We start from the raw sequence: 17,445 nt of genomic DNA, 5'->3' as shown, positions 1-17,445 counted from the left end.
ATTAACACCAACACCACAAGCACGTCTGAAATAAGGCAAACCTCATCAACATCTTTTTTGCCAACTGTACTTCTCCTGGCAGTAGAAAAGACGAGCATCTAACATTTTAATTAAAAAATTCACCAAAAGAGGCATGGTCAGATTTCTAATATGTATTAACTACACTATTTCCCATTTTACAATTATATAGCTAATGTCTGCATTGAATTCCCTAATTTCTCATTATAAAACAATTGGATTTCATCTAGCAGTTTTTAATTGCATTGTTTCTCCTACTAAAATAACTGCACATCCTTCTTGGTAAGATGTTGAAGTTGTTGAATGACAAATCAATATAGGTCATGCCGTTCAGATTTAATCAATTATTATTCCATCTCCTCGCAAAATCAATGAGCGGTCTGAAACCCGGTGAAAATCTGCATTCATACAAAGAATGATCAAAAAATACCTACATACCGTTATAAAACAAGAACACACTTTATCCAGCAACAGAGCCAAATCCAGTAACATCCACAGGCATTAGCAATGCTTCTATTTTTAAAAAGATTATTTAAACGCAAGCGCTTTAGAGCAGGGCTTCTCCTTTTCAAAAACTTTTGCAGTTCTGACATTTTATGCTCTACAGACTGCAGATTTCGGCTAAATCAAAGGTAACGCTCACCAACCTGTGGGATTCGGAGGACACCACTACGACCCTAGCAGGAGACGACCGGCATAGAACGTCTTCCAGAAGCTGGATGAGATAGAAATGTCCCAAGTGGTTCACCTGGAAGGTGGACTCCAGGCCGTCCTCCGTCAGGCACCAGGGAACGCCAAACACGGCGGCGTTGCAGATCAGGATGTGAAGAGGCCTGAAGAACCAGAAGTGTTGAATAAAATCGAATCAGGTACAAAAAATCTCCACAAAATACATGCAATTACGTTGTTGTGTGCGCAGGCTGAGCCCCTCCGCAATGCCGGTGGCACCTCTGGCAAAGCCTGTTTGAAAAGGGCAAAACGCTGCACCCCAGAGATAAGTGAGGGGAAGAAAGTGGAAAATGGCAGCGTGAACAGCACAGTGGGAGGAGGAGAAGGAGGGGGAGCAGGGGTTTCCCGGCCCACGGAGAGCCCCCGCTGGAGCAGGTGTATCTGGAAGGGCTGCAGCCTGTGGAGAGGAGCCAGTGCTGCCGCAGAGGAACAGCGCGAGGAGGAAGGAGTAGCAGAGAGGAGCTGCTATGTACTGACGACTCCCCATCCTCCTGCCCCGCTCAGGGTTGTGGGAGGTAGAGAAGTTGGGATGAAGGAGTGAAGTTGAGCCTGGAGAAGGGCAGCGGATGAGGGAGAAGAAGGTTTTGCTTTCATTCTTGTTTCTCACTATCCAAATCTACTTTAATAAATTAGCCCACCACAACATGTCATCTCGAGTCGTCTACCAGAGCAAGACCACCCTAGCAAACTCCGTATGTAGGGTTCAGTGGATGGATGGCTGACATGCATGGGCGGGTCACCACAAATACCTCAACTACCACTGTTCTCCCAATTGCTAGTCAGGAAACAGTCTCCTCCTGGAGCATTTAGAAAAGAAATTTTTCCTAGGGGAGAAGCAACTCCTATCACTTTCTTACATGGGGTACACATCTATCCATGATGTCTGCACAACTGGTAGGGGGAAAGTGATTAAGAAATAAAGCCACAACGCAACAAGGCGTATGCCCACGTTTTACACTTCTGCAGCTTGTGAAGTATGCTGTTAAAAACATACAAATTGATAAAGATTAAGCTGGAAAAAAAAAACATCCTCCAGAAGCTGTAATCTTTGCCAGAAAAACTGCACACAATACATACGAGATCCTTGAGAGAGAATCCTTCCTCACGGAGCTCAGCTAACCCAGTTTAAATAGAAACGCCACGATGAAGGAACTTGAAATAAAGCGTTCCTAATTTGCTTTGCAAAGGGCAAAATTCTACCAAACTAAGCTAGAAAAGAACCTAGACTGTCACATACCTCTCTCATTCAAAAATCAGGTCCAGAAAACTTCAAATTCCTCGACGTCTCCACTGTAACCTCAGGATGCTGCACACCCTGCAGCCTCCCCAACCTCCACAGCAACATCAAGGACAAACACCCTTCCTGTTCTTTTTTGTCTTTTTTCAAATCCTTACGAAACACAGCAATTCTCTGGTTCTCAAACCTCAGATGGATCTACATTTGCTAGGTTGTACCATCTCTAAGGAAACCTTGGCACCAATCATGTATTCTTGTCCTTGAGTCAGAGTCTGACGCAGCAGACCTCAGCAAGTGTATCTGAGCTGAAAACCTCAGACTTGACAGTCTGTATCTGGCATCCCTGGCCCTGATATAATTAAACAGGAAAGGTCTCACAAAATAATGACTGTCAGACAAATACCTTTCATTCTTGCGCTAACCACGCACTAATACCTGTGAGGTCCTACCACCACAATATTCAGATCTATCACGTTTGTTTGTTTAGCCTGTTCAGCCTTTTACTGCTATTGGCCAAATTTCACCATTCAAAACCAACTACCCAATAAAAACTCTAATTCTGAAGATAATAAATGAAGCACAACTAGGAAAAATAGCTACTTCGCCTCTGTTCTTTTCGAGTACTTCCTCACAGCCCTACACACAAAAGATGACAGGAGACTGAGTCAGATAATTTTCCTACGTGGTTGAAGGACACATCAACTCTGAGCATCTGCAAAAGGAATTCTGGAAAAGCATGTGAAACACGAAGCCCCAGGTTGTCAAATAAATCTAAGTAATTAGAATCTTTCAGGCATGTTTGAAAAACCCAGATTTTGATAGCTCAGTTTTCAAAAAAGTATTTCTGGGAGAATCAAACGCACCTTAGCTGAATACTGAAAGAGCTGCATAATCATAAGCAGTAGGCTGCATTTCCTTACTAAAATACATTTCAACTTCAAGTCCTCTGGGAAGTTACCAGTGTAAACTGCTTTAATAAGAAGTTAACAATCTAATATCTGTACCTGTGCAAACTTTAAGATTTTCACAAAAAGCTTCAGATGCAGCATGAACCATCTGTGTACTTTGGGAAGTTCATTTTCCAAAGTGCTGAATTTCTGATTTGCCTTTTGGTCAGTGATACTTATACACTTAATATCTTCACATGTATACTACACTCACAAAAGACACTGAAGGTAAAGACGGGCTGTCCTTTTAAAGGCAAAGTTCTCTCTGTTCAAACCAACCTGCGAAAAAAAGGTCTTTCCTTGTTTTCACCTTTGGACCCTCACTCAACGCAGCACAAGCAGTTTATTTACTAAGATATGCGTGATCATATTTTTAAAAAGGTACGCAACCTTTTGAGGCATCTTTTGTCAAAATGTTTTAAACCTGAGTTCATTTTGTCTGTTCGAGATGCATCTGCCAAGAGGAAAACAAAGCCTCATGAAGATTGAGAGTGCATGTGTGGAAACTTTGAATGATTCATCACCTCTTCTAAAAGTTTCTGAAAAGATCTAGTAAGAATTAATTTACAAATTTGTAAATCTGCTGGGGAAAAAGGAACAAGTTTCTTCACCATAGATGCATTTTTTGGTATAAGAACTGAAGCACATGAGTACAGCAGTAATACAAAAAATACCATCGCCATTCCCTGCAGAAGCAAATATGGCACTTTCTAAAAAGATAATTCTATTTGATAATTGTCATATGTAGTACGAATTAACAGACCACAGTAAGACTGAAAGGACTCACATATGAAACAAAACTGTATTCCACTTATCCAAATTGTAGTATCCTTCATTAATACTAATTACACGATAAAGATGAGAGGCAAAATATGCACTCTATTCCTAAATCTGTCAGCTCAATTAATTAAAAAGATGTTTCTAGAATTATAAAACTATAAAATGTAGTCACTTTTAAATTGTCAGAGCATTTAATTGAGTTTTATAAAAGAAATAAAATTATACTTCAGTGCTTTTCATGAGATTTGTATTTTTCAAACAACATTTTACTCTTATTTTTTAAAATTAAAGTAATTAAAATTAAAGAGATTGTAAAGTTAAAAGTATTTACAATATTCTGTTAGAAAAATCTGTGAAGAAATATAAAAGTACATACAGAGACATTTTAAACTAATATCATAACGAAAAGATAATATCAGATTCTCTTTTAGAATTCCTTTATTTTTAGCTATCATTACTGTTTTTAAATGATTAAAAACTGAATTCTCTAGGAAACACCACAGAAAAGAAACCTATAGTGTTGTATCAATGGATTCTGCTGTTGTGCTTCATTTTAGCTCAGAAAGAACCACCTCTCGGATTTGGATCCAAGTCCATTAAGCTATCGGTGTCTCTCGTCAGACTGCTAAGAAAGGTCCAATTACTGAAAATTGTCATCAAAGTTTTTGCGACCTGGACATTTACACACCAGGAAATGAACGAGATTACTCACACAACAGCCAACATATAGTTATGAATTTCAGCCACAGATGACAGATTCTAATCTCAACGGTGCAGAGCTCTGTATCACTGGACGTATCATTATGCAGGAACAAAATTTTTAAGATACATGACAATTCACACCACACATCTGGCACTACAGCTTTACTTATGACAGGGGTATTTTTAAGTGACAGCAGAACTATGACCTTGATTTCAGAAGTTCATTAAAAACACTGCTGTAATCTACATTAGGCTTCCACCTGAGCCCAAGGTAAAAAAAAAAAATCCCCCCTCGGTTTAAAATAGTTTGTGTTTCTACAACAAAGGCACATCTAAGGCCAACACAAAACATCAGCAGCAAAGGAAATTTTTCTTTAGCGTGCACTCCTGGTATCAACATTACCGAGCTGCTTCCTCTAACCATGACACCTATTTGATTTTTCTGGAAACACTGTGTAGTTAAAACCTTGCAGAGCGTTTCAGAAATTTACCCCAATGTCTCCTTAAAATGTCTTCAGTCAGTGACTTACATCACACCAAGTGAGCTAACATAGTCTACAATTACAATTTAGGTATGTACTGGGGCTTGAACATAAGCTGCTCCATCATAGCGTGTAGTGACTTTCTTATCCTTCACAGCATGACTGAGACTCAAGAATACACCACTTTAACTGCAAACCATACAGCAACTCTAGAAAACTCTCACCGTGCTGGTAAGCACAGCTCCAATTTAGTGAAAGTGAAAAAGTATGTAGAATTAACAAGGACATTCTTAATTCTGAATATCTCAGCTGAAAACTACCTAATATCATGTGCACTTCACAAGTCTGTGATACATCACTAATCTTTGCACTGGGCAAGTCATTCAGATCTTATATGCTGCGCTCAATTCAGCATTAGAAGGAACAAAGGAATTCAAATCCTCTGCTCTATCTGAAAATACAGTAAGTGAATACATTAGAGAGATACGGAAATTAAGTTGTTGCTATAAATCAGTTAGTTATGAAATTTAATAATCAATTTGTTAGCACCTGATGTAAAACTATGATCTGTCAGCAGCCTCCCAAGCTGGCTGTGTGCAGCAGTAGATATTTCCAAGGGAATTAATTACTGATGATTTGCAAAGGTAAGAATAATATTTTTCAACAAACGTAGCCTGTTCACTAGGAGGTTAAACAAACACCACCAAAATGTCAACAGAGTTTTTGGCTTTGGTGTTCTCCCATTTCAAATGTAATGAAATAGTTAACCAGAAATTATGCAAAGGGAATACTTTCAAATCTTCCCATGAAGCAGAATGTCACACCATCTGGGGCACTTCTCAAGTGATTTGAAAAGTTCACACTGTTTGGAATTACACAGAAATTCAACAGAAAAGGCCTCACCATATCCCCAAAGTCCCATAAGCAACTGTAGACCTATGTCACGGCCAGCAAAGAAGGCAGAGAGTTCTGACTTCTCTTCCATAAAGAAGTAAAGTCACAGCCCACTGAATTTTTCCATCCCATAACTCTGAACACCCATGTTGCTTTCTCTGAGAGTAAGACACTTCCTTTTATAAGGGAATGCCGATATTCCCAAAGGAAATAGCCAACGCGCAGGCTAGGCTTAGTGCTTTCCGGGAAAAGGAAAGGTGGTTAAACAACCACCTCCAGAAATCCTTCAGTTTTACAAGCAGCACCGAAGGGAAACTGAGCAACAAGAAAATCACTAAGAGTCAGACAGTAGCAGGAAATCTCAGAGCCATGTATAATCTAACACCGACCGAAACATATTTACTTGTTTGATGAAAATAAAAAAAAAAAAAAGCCCTGCTTAGCTCAATTAATTTCGGAAGTGAATACTTAACATCTAACTCTCCTTTTTTCTGAAAATATTGACTGAAAAGTCAGCAAAAATACCCTCGATTGCCACCTGTCAGCTGGCAGAATTGCGGATCCTCGTCAGACAGGCTTCATTTTAAGGCAAGCCAGTGACACAGGACTTAGAGCCCTGACGAATGACCTCCTGCTAGAAGCACAGAAAATTCTCTCGAATTCATCCTACTGGATTTCTTTGCAGGATTTGACACTGTTGATCAGCAAATGCTTCTGCCCCACTTCCAAGAGATTAATGGGAGTGGACTGAGACTGTTCTGCTTCTTCCTTTGTACCAAATACATGGGAATTATTGAGCAGCTGTCCCTATGTCTTCATAATGCATCATCTGCATACTGCCATGTAGGTCAGCCATCTCTCAATCATTATTCATTACCTCTATAAAATCTGCTGCTAAAAGTTTGAGGAAGGAACAGTGGTCTCAACAGATTTAGAACTAAACAGAAAAGTTCCATTAGTCCTGGGTTTCCATTTATTAGGTTTTCTTACATATGGGGAAAAAAAAAACAAACACAAAAACAAAACAAAACAACAACAACAACAAAAATCCCACATCATCTTACACCTCCAGATATTCATAAGTTATCTTCCTTTGAAGAAAAATTCTGTCATTTTAGCTCAGAGAGGACAGAAGAGTTTGAGAGGTGTATTCTACCTCTTAATGGGCTGCAGAAGCAATTTCAACTATTGTGAAAATTTTAAAGTTGAACTTCTGAAGAGAAATTCAGACTCAATATTAAATAATGAAACATTTAAACATTTAACGTTTTAAAACACTTAACACTTTAAACAGTTGTAATGTTGCCCTCAAAATAACCTTAGTAAAACCTGCACTGCCCGAAGCACCTTCCCTCAAAAATGATCCAAGCTGGGATTCCTCCTTCCACTCTAGCGTGAGTTTCACAAAGACTACACACAAAACAAGAAAAGCGGGATGAGGTTTCATTTGTTGGCATGATCTGTCTCCTACACTTGGCTAATTTATCCACTGCAAGTATGGTATGTGATACCAGAAAGCTGAGAAATTAGGAACTTTTTAATCTACATTTTGTTATTTGGTATCATTAAATCAGTAAACCACTTTCTTTTGATAATGAATTACTGCTTAAAAATGAAGGTCAAAATTAGTATTTGCACTTGCTTTTTAACTTTGAACTACAAAGCAGGATGGAGAAGGAGGAAGAACTATATTTCACAAGCGTGTGGTGGGTTTCTTCCTTCCATTAGGTTCGTAACAGGGACTCTCTCACCTTTTGAGGGCCCATTATCCACAGCTCAGAATTTCCTTTTGCAGAGCTATAACCAAACCCTAAATTTCCTCTGACTGACAGCACACAGTATACTCAGGGTATTGATATTAACAACAGGTGTCAGTGCTGCTCTTCCCTCACCTCAATGCCTCCTCAGGACCACATTTCAAACCAAAATCCATCCAAGAAACCACGTTTTCCTTTGTCAGAGTGTTGCATCTTTGCTAGTTCTGTATCCCTGGGGACTCAAAATACTTCCATCTGTATGGATTTTGGAAGTCCTGCAGTCAGGTTGAGGTAGAAGAGGGATAGGATAGGGCTCTGCAATTTAATTTCTGTGTCCATTCAATCTTTCAGCATTTCCATTCTGCATCCTCTTCCTTTTCTCAAGCCCTGGCACAACAAGAGGAGCACATTGTTCCATTCCTTGCCATGCCTTGCAAAGATGTTTTATTTTGTTTTGGTTTAAATCTCCCTGACGCTAAGGAGACAGTATCAATGAAAATATCCAGAATCTGGTAACTTTGATTTAGCAGCTCACCTAAGGACATCTGCTACCTCAAAGTGAACACATGCATCTTTTTCAAAATCCCTATAGCAAATCATTATTTACACATATACACAAGGAGTTACAAATAAGCGTAAGCCAGCTGTAAAGGAACACTCATTTTTGCAATAATCATGGAATGATTTGTTGTTTCTGCACATACTTGTAAATATACGAATTTCATTTGTACACAGTAAGTACTTGTTAGAAAAAAGAAAGCTACAACTCACACGGACAGTCAATTACTGCTTTTATTACATATTCGTGATATTGCCCATTGAAAACAGCTAACTCCCTGGAAAATGTTTTTGGGACCACAGCTGATCATTCAAACAATAAAACACTTCATGGATTTTGAACATTTCACTTGCCAATGACAACTCCTTCCTCTGTTTTGCCTAGAGATATATAGAGCTGTTACAGAGTTCAGAAAGCCCCTAGCAGCTGCGTGCTGCCATTCAGACCTGAAAGATTCCATGTTGTGATAAAAATTAATGTACTTTGACATCCCCTGGGATTTTTGGTGCCTTGAGAACAGCTAATGAAGAAATACAACCTTTTTAGACTGTAACACAAATTTTTGGATTCTAAGATTAAGACACATGTGGTAAATGCATGGCCTGTCTAATCTCAGCAGTAAGGCTTCCATACTCACGTGCCAGAAGACTCTGCCTTCATGTGTTTTCATTATCTCCCATAGAAAGCCTTTAACTAAACAGACTAAATACATTTTAATATATATGTAATTAAATAGCTGCTCTTGCCTTACATTTCAGAATTTTTAGAAGACAACATCAACTAAACACACAGATCTTCTAAAAACCTATTAAGCTATAATGCTGCAAAATCCTTGGTTTATTCACGACAGAATACATTTTAACCAAGCATATTAAGTCATACACTTCCTTAGATACCCAAGACTTTATGAGCCATCTTGGACTCAGCTTAGACCCAAGCATAGACAAATGGCTCAAAATGGGACCTAGAACACCCAGTGTGCTAAGCAGAAAGCCACTAGAGGGTTATCAAGTTTTCTTTGTTGGGTTACAGTAAAAAGAGTGCAAAGTGTCCAAAGACAAGTGACAAGTTCGCAAACTTTAGACTGCACAGTTATAATCACAAAACTATGTAACAAACACCGAACAAAATCTTTCTGTTAGTAATACGTAAAAACACTTCACATTTTTGCAGATGCACCTATATGTAGAGTTATGGTGATCTGTCCATCCTATCTTTATCCTAATACGGATTTTTACTTAAAAAAAAGAAAAAGAAGAATTTTCTGAGGCAGGAGACATTTCCATGATACAGCAGATGAAATGAAAGGTGATCTGGTGAAAATGTCATGATCTCTGCTTCCAATAAAAGGGGGGAAGGGTTAAGCTTGAGAGATTTTTAATTTAAAAAATACTGGAAACAGTTTTTTGATCCACATGACTTGACACATGCTACCACAACAGGGTAATTGTGTACAAGTGCTTAAAAACAGAAGAAAGAAGGAAAAAAAAATAAAAAAGGAAAATATATGCAGAAAGCCAATCCCTAGGCTTTCATAAGTCACAGTACTACCACAAAGAGAAGAAAAAAAAAGTTTCACCCTAATATTATTATGTATGTTTCAAATGCAGTCGGCCTTTGATCTTATTTAAATTTAAGATACGTGCTGTCTGCAACAGTGACTTCTGAGCTACGCATGTTTCAATACTTAATTCAATGTGGGTATTTTTTGATATCTCAAAATGTACAATGTTGTCCAGAAGTTTGTGCCTCAGTGGCACTGTCAGAATGCCAACTGTATTCTAAAGTTGATAAGACAAATATAATAGCTCAACTGTTACTAGTTTTAATTCACAGAAAGTATTTCTGTTTCATAAAGTTAACACATTTCTACACTGTTAGAAAACATGCTCAAATTTTGAAAGACAATATGCAGTGGCAACGATCATCTCCGACAGGGATACATCTACTACAGAACCGTTAAGCATATTGACATAATGGAGTCACTAATAATTAATTTAAATCGTATATTCATTTTTTCTGGATCTTTTAAGTTGTCTGTGCAACAACTCGCTAAATAGATCTCATTTTTACATAGGTATTTATATGTATGAATAGAATTTATCACACAACGTCTATGATTTAATTGTGGTTAAATTGGAATTAAAAAACAACTTAACACACATGCAATATGTCAGTTATAATACATGAAAATGCAGAAAAGCAGTATTCTGGAGTGAATTTTCAGCAGGCTCTGAAATCTTAATTGCACCCGCAAGGTTTCAGAGTGCTTCTGCTTGCCGCATGAAAAATGAATGTGCTCATAGAGTTTGAGGCCCCAGTTCAGGAAGCCAGCTGAAAATCTAGCCCTCTCCATTTTGGGTCTGATTAGGGAAATAAGAAGAGACTGAAGTTCCAAATGCAGAATCATAATTCGTAACTGCTGTCTTTTCCATATTTCTACACACAGCATAAGTGAATAAACTGTTAGCATATGCCAATTTTCACCACAAAAAAAAAAAAAATCCCTATTTTAAAGTTTAGGAAAGTAACTACTGTGAAAATCTACACATGGAAGTCCTGCATAATCGTGAATTGCTGCTACCAATTCAGACAATTCTAAGCAGTAGCTGTTGGCAAGCACTATTTTATATCTTTGAAGTAATTCAAGATTTTTCAGGATAATTTCATTTTTTTCCTTGAACATTGAGAACATTAAATTGATGTCTTACTGTTTGGCTGAAGATAACTAATTCAAACCAAGTGGCACTATGCACCACTCAAAACTAAATATGCATATAAAATTTCAGCTGTAACTTTACTGCTCACTTCTGTCTGTTAACTGTTTTCATCATGGAAGTGTTCTTATGCTAAGGACCAGGCAAATGCCATGATAACATGATTGTAAATATTGACAACAGGTAGCTATTTCAGAAATTCTAGAACTGAAACATTAGTGCTGTCCCTCAAAAAAGTATGAAGGTTTTAGTCACATATGTGATGATTAAACTGGGAAATAAATACTGAAGTATCACATCCACGAATCCACACTCTTACACAAATACCAAACCCTACAGACTGAACCATCGAACACCGACGCTGGCCAAATTCAAATGCTATGTTGCACACAATCACAGGAGGGCAGTCATTTTGTCTATAAAGTGGATTAATACCAACCATAATTCCTCAGATTGTGCCCAGTCAATGAAGAGGAGATCCAATTCAGTGTTTTTTAGTTCCAAAAGCTTAATATGAAAGATTGGTTGGTCTGCCTCTTCCAACTGCACAAAATCAGCTAATGCCAAATCCGTCTTAGCCCAAAACATTATTATAAACAGATCATTTATTTGATTTTCCATAACAGAGACATTCAATCAACTGCCTGAGCTGGAAACTAGCAGAGGGGAAAGACTAGATACATATAAAAGAAGTAATTTGAACAAATCCAGCCATTTAGGTGCACTGAGACCTCTTATCCTAGTCTCATCCTAATCCTAGCACTGTCTTCACATGGAAAGAAGGTGGAGGTCTGTCACTCCTGGTGGAAATACCCAGTGACAAATGCATCTCCAGACAGCAAGCCAGGAATACTAAAGGATAGCCGGGGGAGGAGGGGGACAAAAAAAACACCAGCAAAACACACACACAGATAAAAAACACAGAAATAAGAACATTGCATTTCAAACTACAAGAGACCCTAAAATTAGTTGCCATTACTGTAACATAATGAACTGGCTTTCTCTAAGGAATTTGCTCTGTAAATCCTTCAGCCCTAGCTTTTATCAAGTAAGACTTCCGTTTTATGTTTTAGTCACATTGTGTTCAGGCTGTGTTACAATGAAGTAAAAGAAATTAAACAATAATATTGTTTTATTCTGTCTTCTTCCAAACACAACTGGGAGATCCAACTAAGTTACCGCGTTCAGCTTGTTCTGCCCACAGAATCTTTGTAACTGTGAGAGCAAGAAAAACTGGAGAGCACTGTTCTGCTTATAAGGAAAGTTTATATTCTGCTGCGATCACAGAACTGCAAGATCTAAAATAATCTGCAAAACCCTTCTCCCACAAAGCTTTATTTGAAAATGCATGGATTAAAAAAAGTCTCAGAAACAGCTGTATTGACTCAAGAATATAGATAATGCAAACAAAAAAATATTTTTTTCTGTGAGGATGAAGGATTTTCTAGAATATATTTATACAAATACAGTATATTTTACCAGTGTTTATATACTCTGACTCAAAATTTTATCTGTGGACAAGGCTGCAATACCTAACAAATCCAAAATGAAAAAAAAGACTCCTACCAAATCTCTTAGAAGCATGATAACTTGAAGATGAATCAGTTGACTTTTTACTTTCAAACAAGGACAATTTATATTAAATGTTTCTTTCCAGAGCAACTCTTTCCTCCCGTTTATTATTTATGTTTTTCTCAATGCTCTCTCTGTTGCATCATTTGTTTTCTGTATGAAATCAGTCCCTGTTAAATTCCTCCTGAGCAGTGGATGGCATTTCTTCATTCTTCATGCAGTTTCTAGAATGTCTCAGATTCTCACGCGCATTCAAGAAGGCTTTTTTTTTCTCTACAAGTTATTTGATTAAGGCAGAAGATTTACAATCTCAGCAGTTTTCCCTCTGTTCCCTGCACTCTCATCACCACCACATTCTCTAGCTGCAATTAGTTTTGATGTTTTAACTCAGTGAGGTTTAGAGATTTTTTTTCTGCAGTAGTTCCATTTTAGTTTTCTCACGCAGGAAGAGATCTGTGAAACACAGTCCTTGAAGACTCTTCCAACAGCTATCAACCAGGGAAGAACAGGTTCCCATAGTTATGATGTGACTATGAGTACACCCTCGTATCTGCTGAAAAAAATAGTACCCAGAGCCATGAAGCGTCCCAGAAAAGACAAGCAAACATATTACCTATTTTTTAAATTTTCAGTTATTAGGTCAGATGTCACCAAAACCAACAGATTCTGCAGAACAACAAAGTGTCCCAGAAAGCAATGGTGGGCTGGAGAAATTAAACAGACAATAAAACTATCTGCACCCAGAAGTTTAAGATATTCACCACTGAACACTAAAGGCCTCTTCACATACGTGTCGTGAGAACTAAAAATATGGATCTTTATTAAAATGTGTGCATTCATATAAAATTCTTCCACACTTTACAATTATTGTAGTTTTTTCCCAGAAACCATGATCTATACAACTCATAACTCAAATGATCGTTTTGTTTAGAAAAAAAAAAAAACAAATACTTTATATGCTTTTCCTAGTACTTCATTATCAAGGAATTTGTAAGAGATTTTGTAAGAAAGAAAACTCTATAGTCATAACATATTTCCTGTGGCCATTAAGAGGACTTATAGTTACCTCATGGGAACTGGGGAGAGCGTATCACAGTACGCCTTCTCCTACAAGGCACATGGAATCAAAGATACCAAAGCCTTTTAAGAAAGTTAAGCTACCAGCTGACAGGCTTGCCAAAGCATAAAGAACAAGACTCAATCTGTCACTGAAGCCTGTAAGATTTCTCTCAACTATTCCTAAAGCTACTAATGCAAAGCAATCACTGATCTGACAAAAGCCTCTGGACACTACAGCAAAACAAAGAAACGAAGTGACAAAAGTAGTTAGTGTACATTAGGGCTGGAAAACACATAGGGCTGGCACTGTAGTACTAAGATGCTACTGCCATATAATTGCTTTTCTGATCATAACCAGACATAGTTACATCACAAAAAATCAGAGCCAGAAAGACCTACTAGGTCTTCCAGTCCATTCTCCTGCCAGTGCAGATGACTGTAAGGTAACTCTTCTTTATCTGTATCAGATAAAAGATCTACCGCTACAGGCAATGTGTGGGGTCTGGTTTCCATCCAGCTTCAGACTTTAAACAAAATATAACTGGAAATTAATTTTGGTCAAAACCTCACAAGCTTCAGAACAGATAAACCTTAGACTTTCCTATAATGCTTGGAGTAGTCCTGCCAGATGCACACACATCTGAGCACAGATTCAAGACATAAACATCTGAAGGCAAGGTAGGGGCTATAAATGCCATCTATTACTAAATTTTTTCCAAATAAAATGAGAGTGAAACATTAGTAAAACCTGTCCATCACTGACAATGTAGCTTAACAGGCCTATGCTGGTAAAACAACGTATGCCAACAAAAGTAAAACAGGTTTTACTGATTCTAGATCTTTACTGACTCTATATCTTCTCGTTTTATAAGTTCTTTGCCAAAAATTCATTTAAGCACGTTCACTTCTAAGGATTTATAAACACGTGTACCAAATGGACTAGCTGGGATGACTACGGTATGATCTACAACACACAAATCAAGTTACGAGCTGCACTTGGAAGAAGGGTGGTTTTAACTTTCCAGTTTACCATAGAGTTGTTAAAGCAATGTAGCATATTAAAAGCATGAAGAAGCTAAATTAAAACACTTACCATTCTTATATTATGAAATGAGTTTGTATTAAAGCAGCAATACTGCAAGGATTTGTCTTTCTATTTCAAGAAAGTTGTAATATATGAAGATGATATATGATAAGAAAATATTGTTACCAAGGATTTTGGCAGTAAAGGAACTTGTGTCAGAACCCAGTTTTGACAATTCTTTGAATCTGAAAGACCTATAAGTACTAAAATGTCATCTGTCTATCCATGTGAGATTTAGCTTTGGCAGTATTTCAAAAGTGAAAAAAACACACTTTTTTGTATATTTTCCCTACGACAATATATTTTCAAAGCTGTCTAAGAGGCCATATTCTCTGGAGAAGTACAGTGAGATGTGTGTGTGTTACAGAAATATTTGCAGAAAAAAAACTTTGAAAAAGTTTGAATAGTCGCAACAATCAATGGGTCAAACTGTGGATAAAAGCACAAAGTGTGGAATTTATTTTCAGGAGATTGTTGAAGATTTCAAATAATTTCTTCAATTCAGAAATTCACTGCTCTGTTCAAGCTAAATTAAACAAACTATTTGGAAGCTAACCTAATTATCTCCATATAAATTTGTCTGTCGTTAAATGACATCATTATCACTGTTCTGCCTCTTTTAAAAAAAAAAAAAATATGGAGTATTCCAGATATAGTTCTGGAAAACGCAGCTGTCTGGCTCACAGAGCTATTTTTTAAAATACTTTAAAAATAAAAAGAGAGGGAGAAGGTTATAAAAGAAAGTAAGACAAAGAGTGCACTAATTGCTCATCCCTGACCTCTTCAAAACCACTGCAAAATTGATAAAAGTTGCCTGAGCTGGTTTTCACGCAGTTCAGCTTTGGCCTTTTTTAATAGCCACAGGAGTATCAATGCCCCCTTTAAAGCTGGGGCTACACATGGAATAATAAGACATCTATTATCTATTATGTAATTATTTTTTTTTAAGATGAAAACAAATGATCTTTAATTTACGTTAAAAAAGTTTCCTGTGAAAAGATTATTCATGAACTGTAGCTGCTGATGAGTCCAACTATGGTGAATTCTGCCAACTGTGCTCAGCTGATAAAGACATTAAAAATAACAAGAAATCATTACATGTAATTTTCTGAGTACTTACACATTCTTGGATTTGAATGCTTCAGCAAAGCGCTGCACACTCTGAAGAGAAGCAAGGTCCAAGGTCATTGCTTCTACCTTGGCTTTATGCTGGAAAAAGAGAAAATATATTTTAAAAAAAGATAAATAACAGCAAGTTTAGTTCACAGTATCATGTTACAGCAAATGTGTTATGAAACTTGTCCAATTTCCTTGTTTAACATTATAACCACAAAGTGAATACAAATCATCAACACGAATGGACAAGCACAACATTTAGTGCCAAAAGTAGCATTGCAATTTCGTGGTTCTGCTTAAGACATACACTATATAACACACAGCTGTCTATAATACAATATATTGACACAAAGTAGTGCTAAGGTTAACATGTATCTTTTTTCTTCCATTTTGCTTGTAAAACTTACGTTAACTCATTGAATAAAAAGCAGAGTAAGCATGGTATTTTTTACATACCATACCAACAGAAAAATACTGAGTAAATACTCTGTAAAAACCACCTAAATTCAAACTTGCATATATTAATCCAAAACAATCTGTTGTTCGTAGCAGGTCATATAAAAGGGAGTATAAAATTAGCATAGAAAGCAACTGATCAGCCTACACAGTTCTTTGTACAATAAGAGTTTACCAGTGCATAATATCTTCTAAAGAAATTTCATATATACTTAAAACCAACTTTTCACCTAGAAGATGATGTGCAATCCCACAAAATGACAGCACCTGAAGGTGTTAACCTTAGGCACCACCAAAACAATTCTCAATATTTTCATCTTTAAGATCTCTGTTCTCAGATGTTTTGAAATGCTTACACTCCAAATCTCAGAGCAAAATGAACCAAAAGTCTATTCATGGCAACCAATAAAGTGAAAATCATCACAGAATCAAGTGGATGGTGGTTCTTTCAAGTCATAGTCCTGAAGCAGCTTTCATTTGACTGCAGCTTTCATTTGACTGTGTCTACACCACAACACCCAACCGTTGCCTTTAGTTCTTCCACAAATGCTAGACTTTAAGACTTCTATGATTCTCTACAAAATACCAACCATCATGACACATAACTCACGTAGATCTCCTAAGGAATTATGAACATGTGTATTTGTGTTCACTCTCACTTTTAGACTCACTGTTGCCCAACACTACACAAACTCTCCGGTACATAGAAGAAAGCTGGCAAAAGCCCTGTACTCTCCCCAAACCTAAACATTCAGTCCACTCTGCTCAGCTTATTCAGAAAAAAAGAAATTACAGGGACACTTCATGTAATTCCAACATGCTACCTACACCTGTGTACAACGATGATGGTTCAGACCAGACATTAGCACTGCTAAAAGAAAGAGTAAGAAAAAGACGGAGCAGATAGAGTGGTACTATGGAATCAAAGGCATCATTTGAGTGGAGAGGAAATAGGAGCTTTGTTAGCACCATGGTGCAAAGAGGGATCTGCTGTGGTGGTTACAAGGTTATACAATGAGCATTTCTGGAGGAACAAAAAGGAAGCTGCACACATGTCAGGGCAGAAGGAAGCCAAGAAGAGTGCTCCCATTGTCTCTCAACTTCAAGCAATTCATCTGATCCCCTTTCATTACAGCTGGTACTTTTCTCGCTACATCTGTTTTCTATTTTGCTAGCACCCGTTCTGCCTGCTACAATTACCTTACAGGTTGCGTTTAAACAGAATGTCACCCAAATTCCTTTTGTTCCACTCCAGCCAGGCTTATCAGGACAGCAAAATAAATACAACTGAAATTTCGACACGTTCAGTTCCCATCAGGAAGTCTCAATTGATAAA

General features: G+C 37.4%; 1 protein-coding gene across 2 annotated transcripts in view; it reads right to left on the bottom strand.

The window, feature by feature from the left end:
- WWOX (WW domain containing oxidoreductase) overlaps window positions 1-17,445 on the bottom strand; it is a 528,024-nt gene that overhangs the window by 399,191 nt on the left and 111,388 nt on the right. For both annotated transcript variants that reach the window (XM_086620786.1, XM_086620787.1), the window contains exons 6-7: window positions 15,658-15,746; window positions 666-851 (exon numbers count right to left, since the gene is read on the bottom strand). In XM_086620786.1, coding sequence (XP_086476912.1) covers window positions 666-851; window positions 15,658-15,746 — 275 coding nt within the window. The remainder of the gene's footprint in view (window positions 1-665; window positions 852-15,657; window positions 15,747-17,445) is intronic.

Source organism: Tauraco erythrolophus, chromosome 15 (genome assembly GCF_009769465.1).
Source record: "Tauraco erythrolophus isolate bTauEry1 chromosome 15, bTauEry1.pri, whole genome shotgun sequence".
In the NCBI taxonomy this organism is placed as follows: Eukaryota; Metazoa; Chordata; class Aves; order Musophagiformes; family Musophagidae; genus Tauraco; species Tauraco erythrolophus.
The sequence above is the reverse complement of the archived record's forward strand: the minus strand, read 5'-3'. Positions and strand labels throughout refer to the sequence as shown.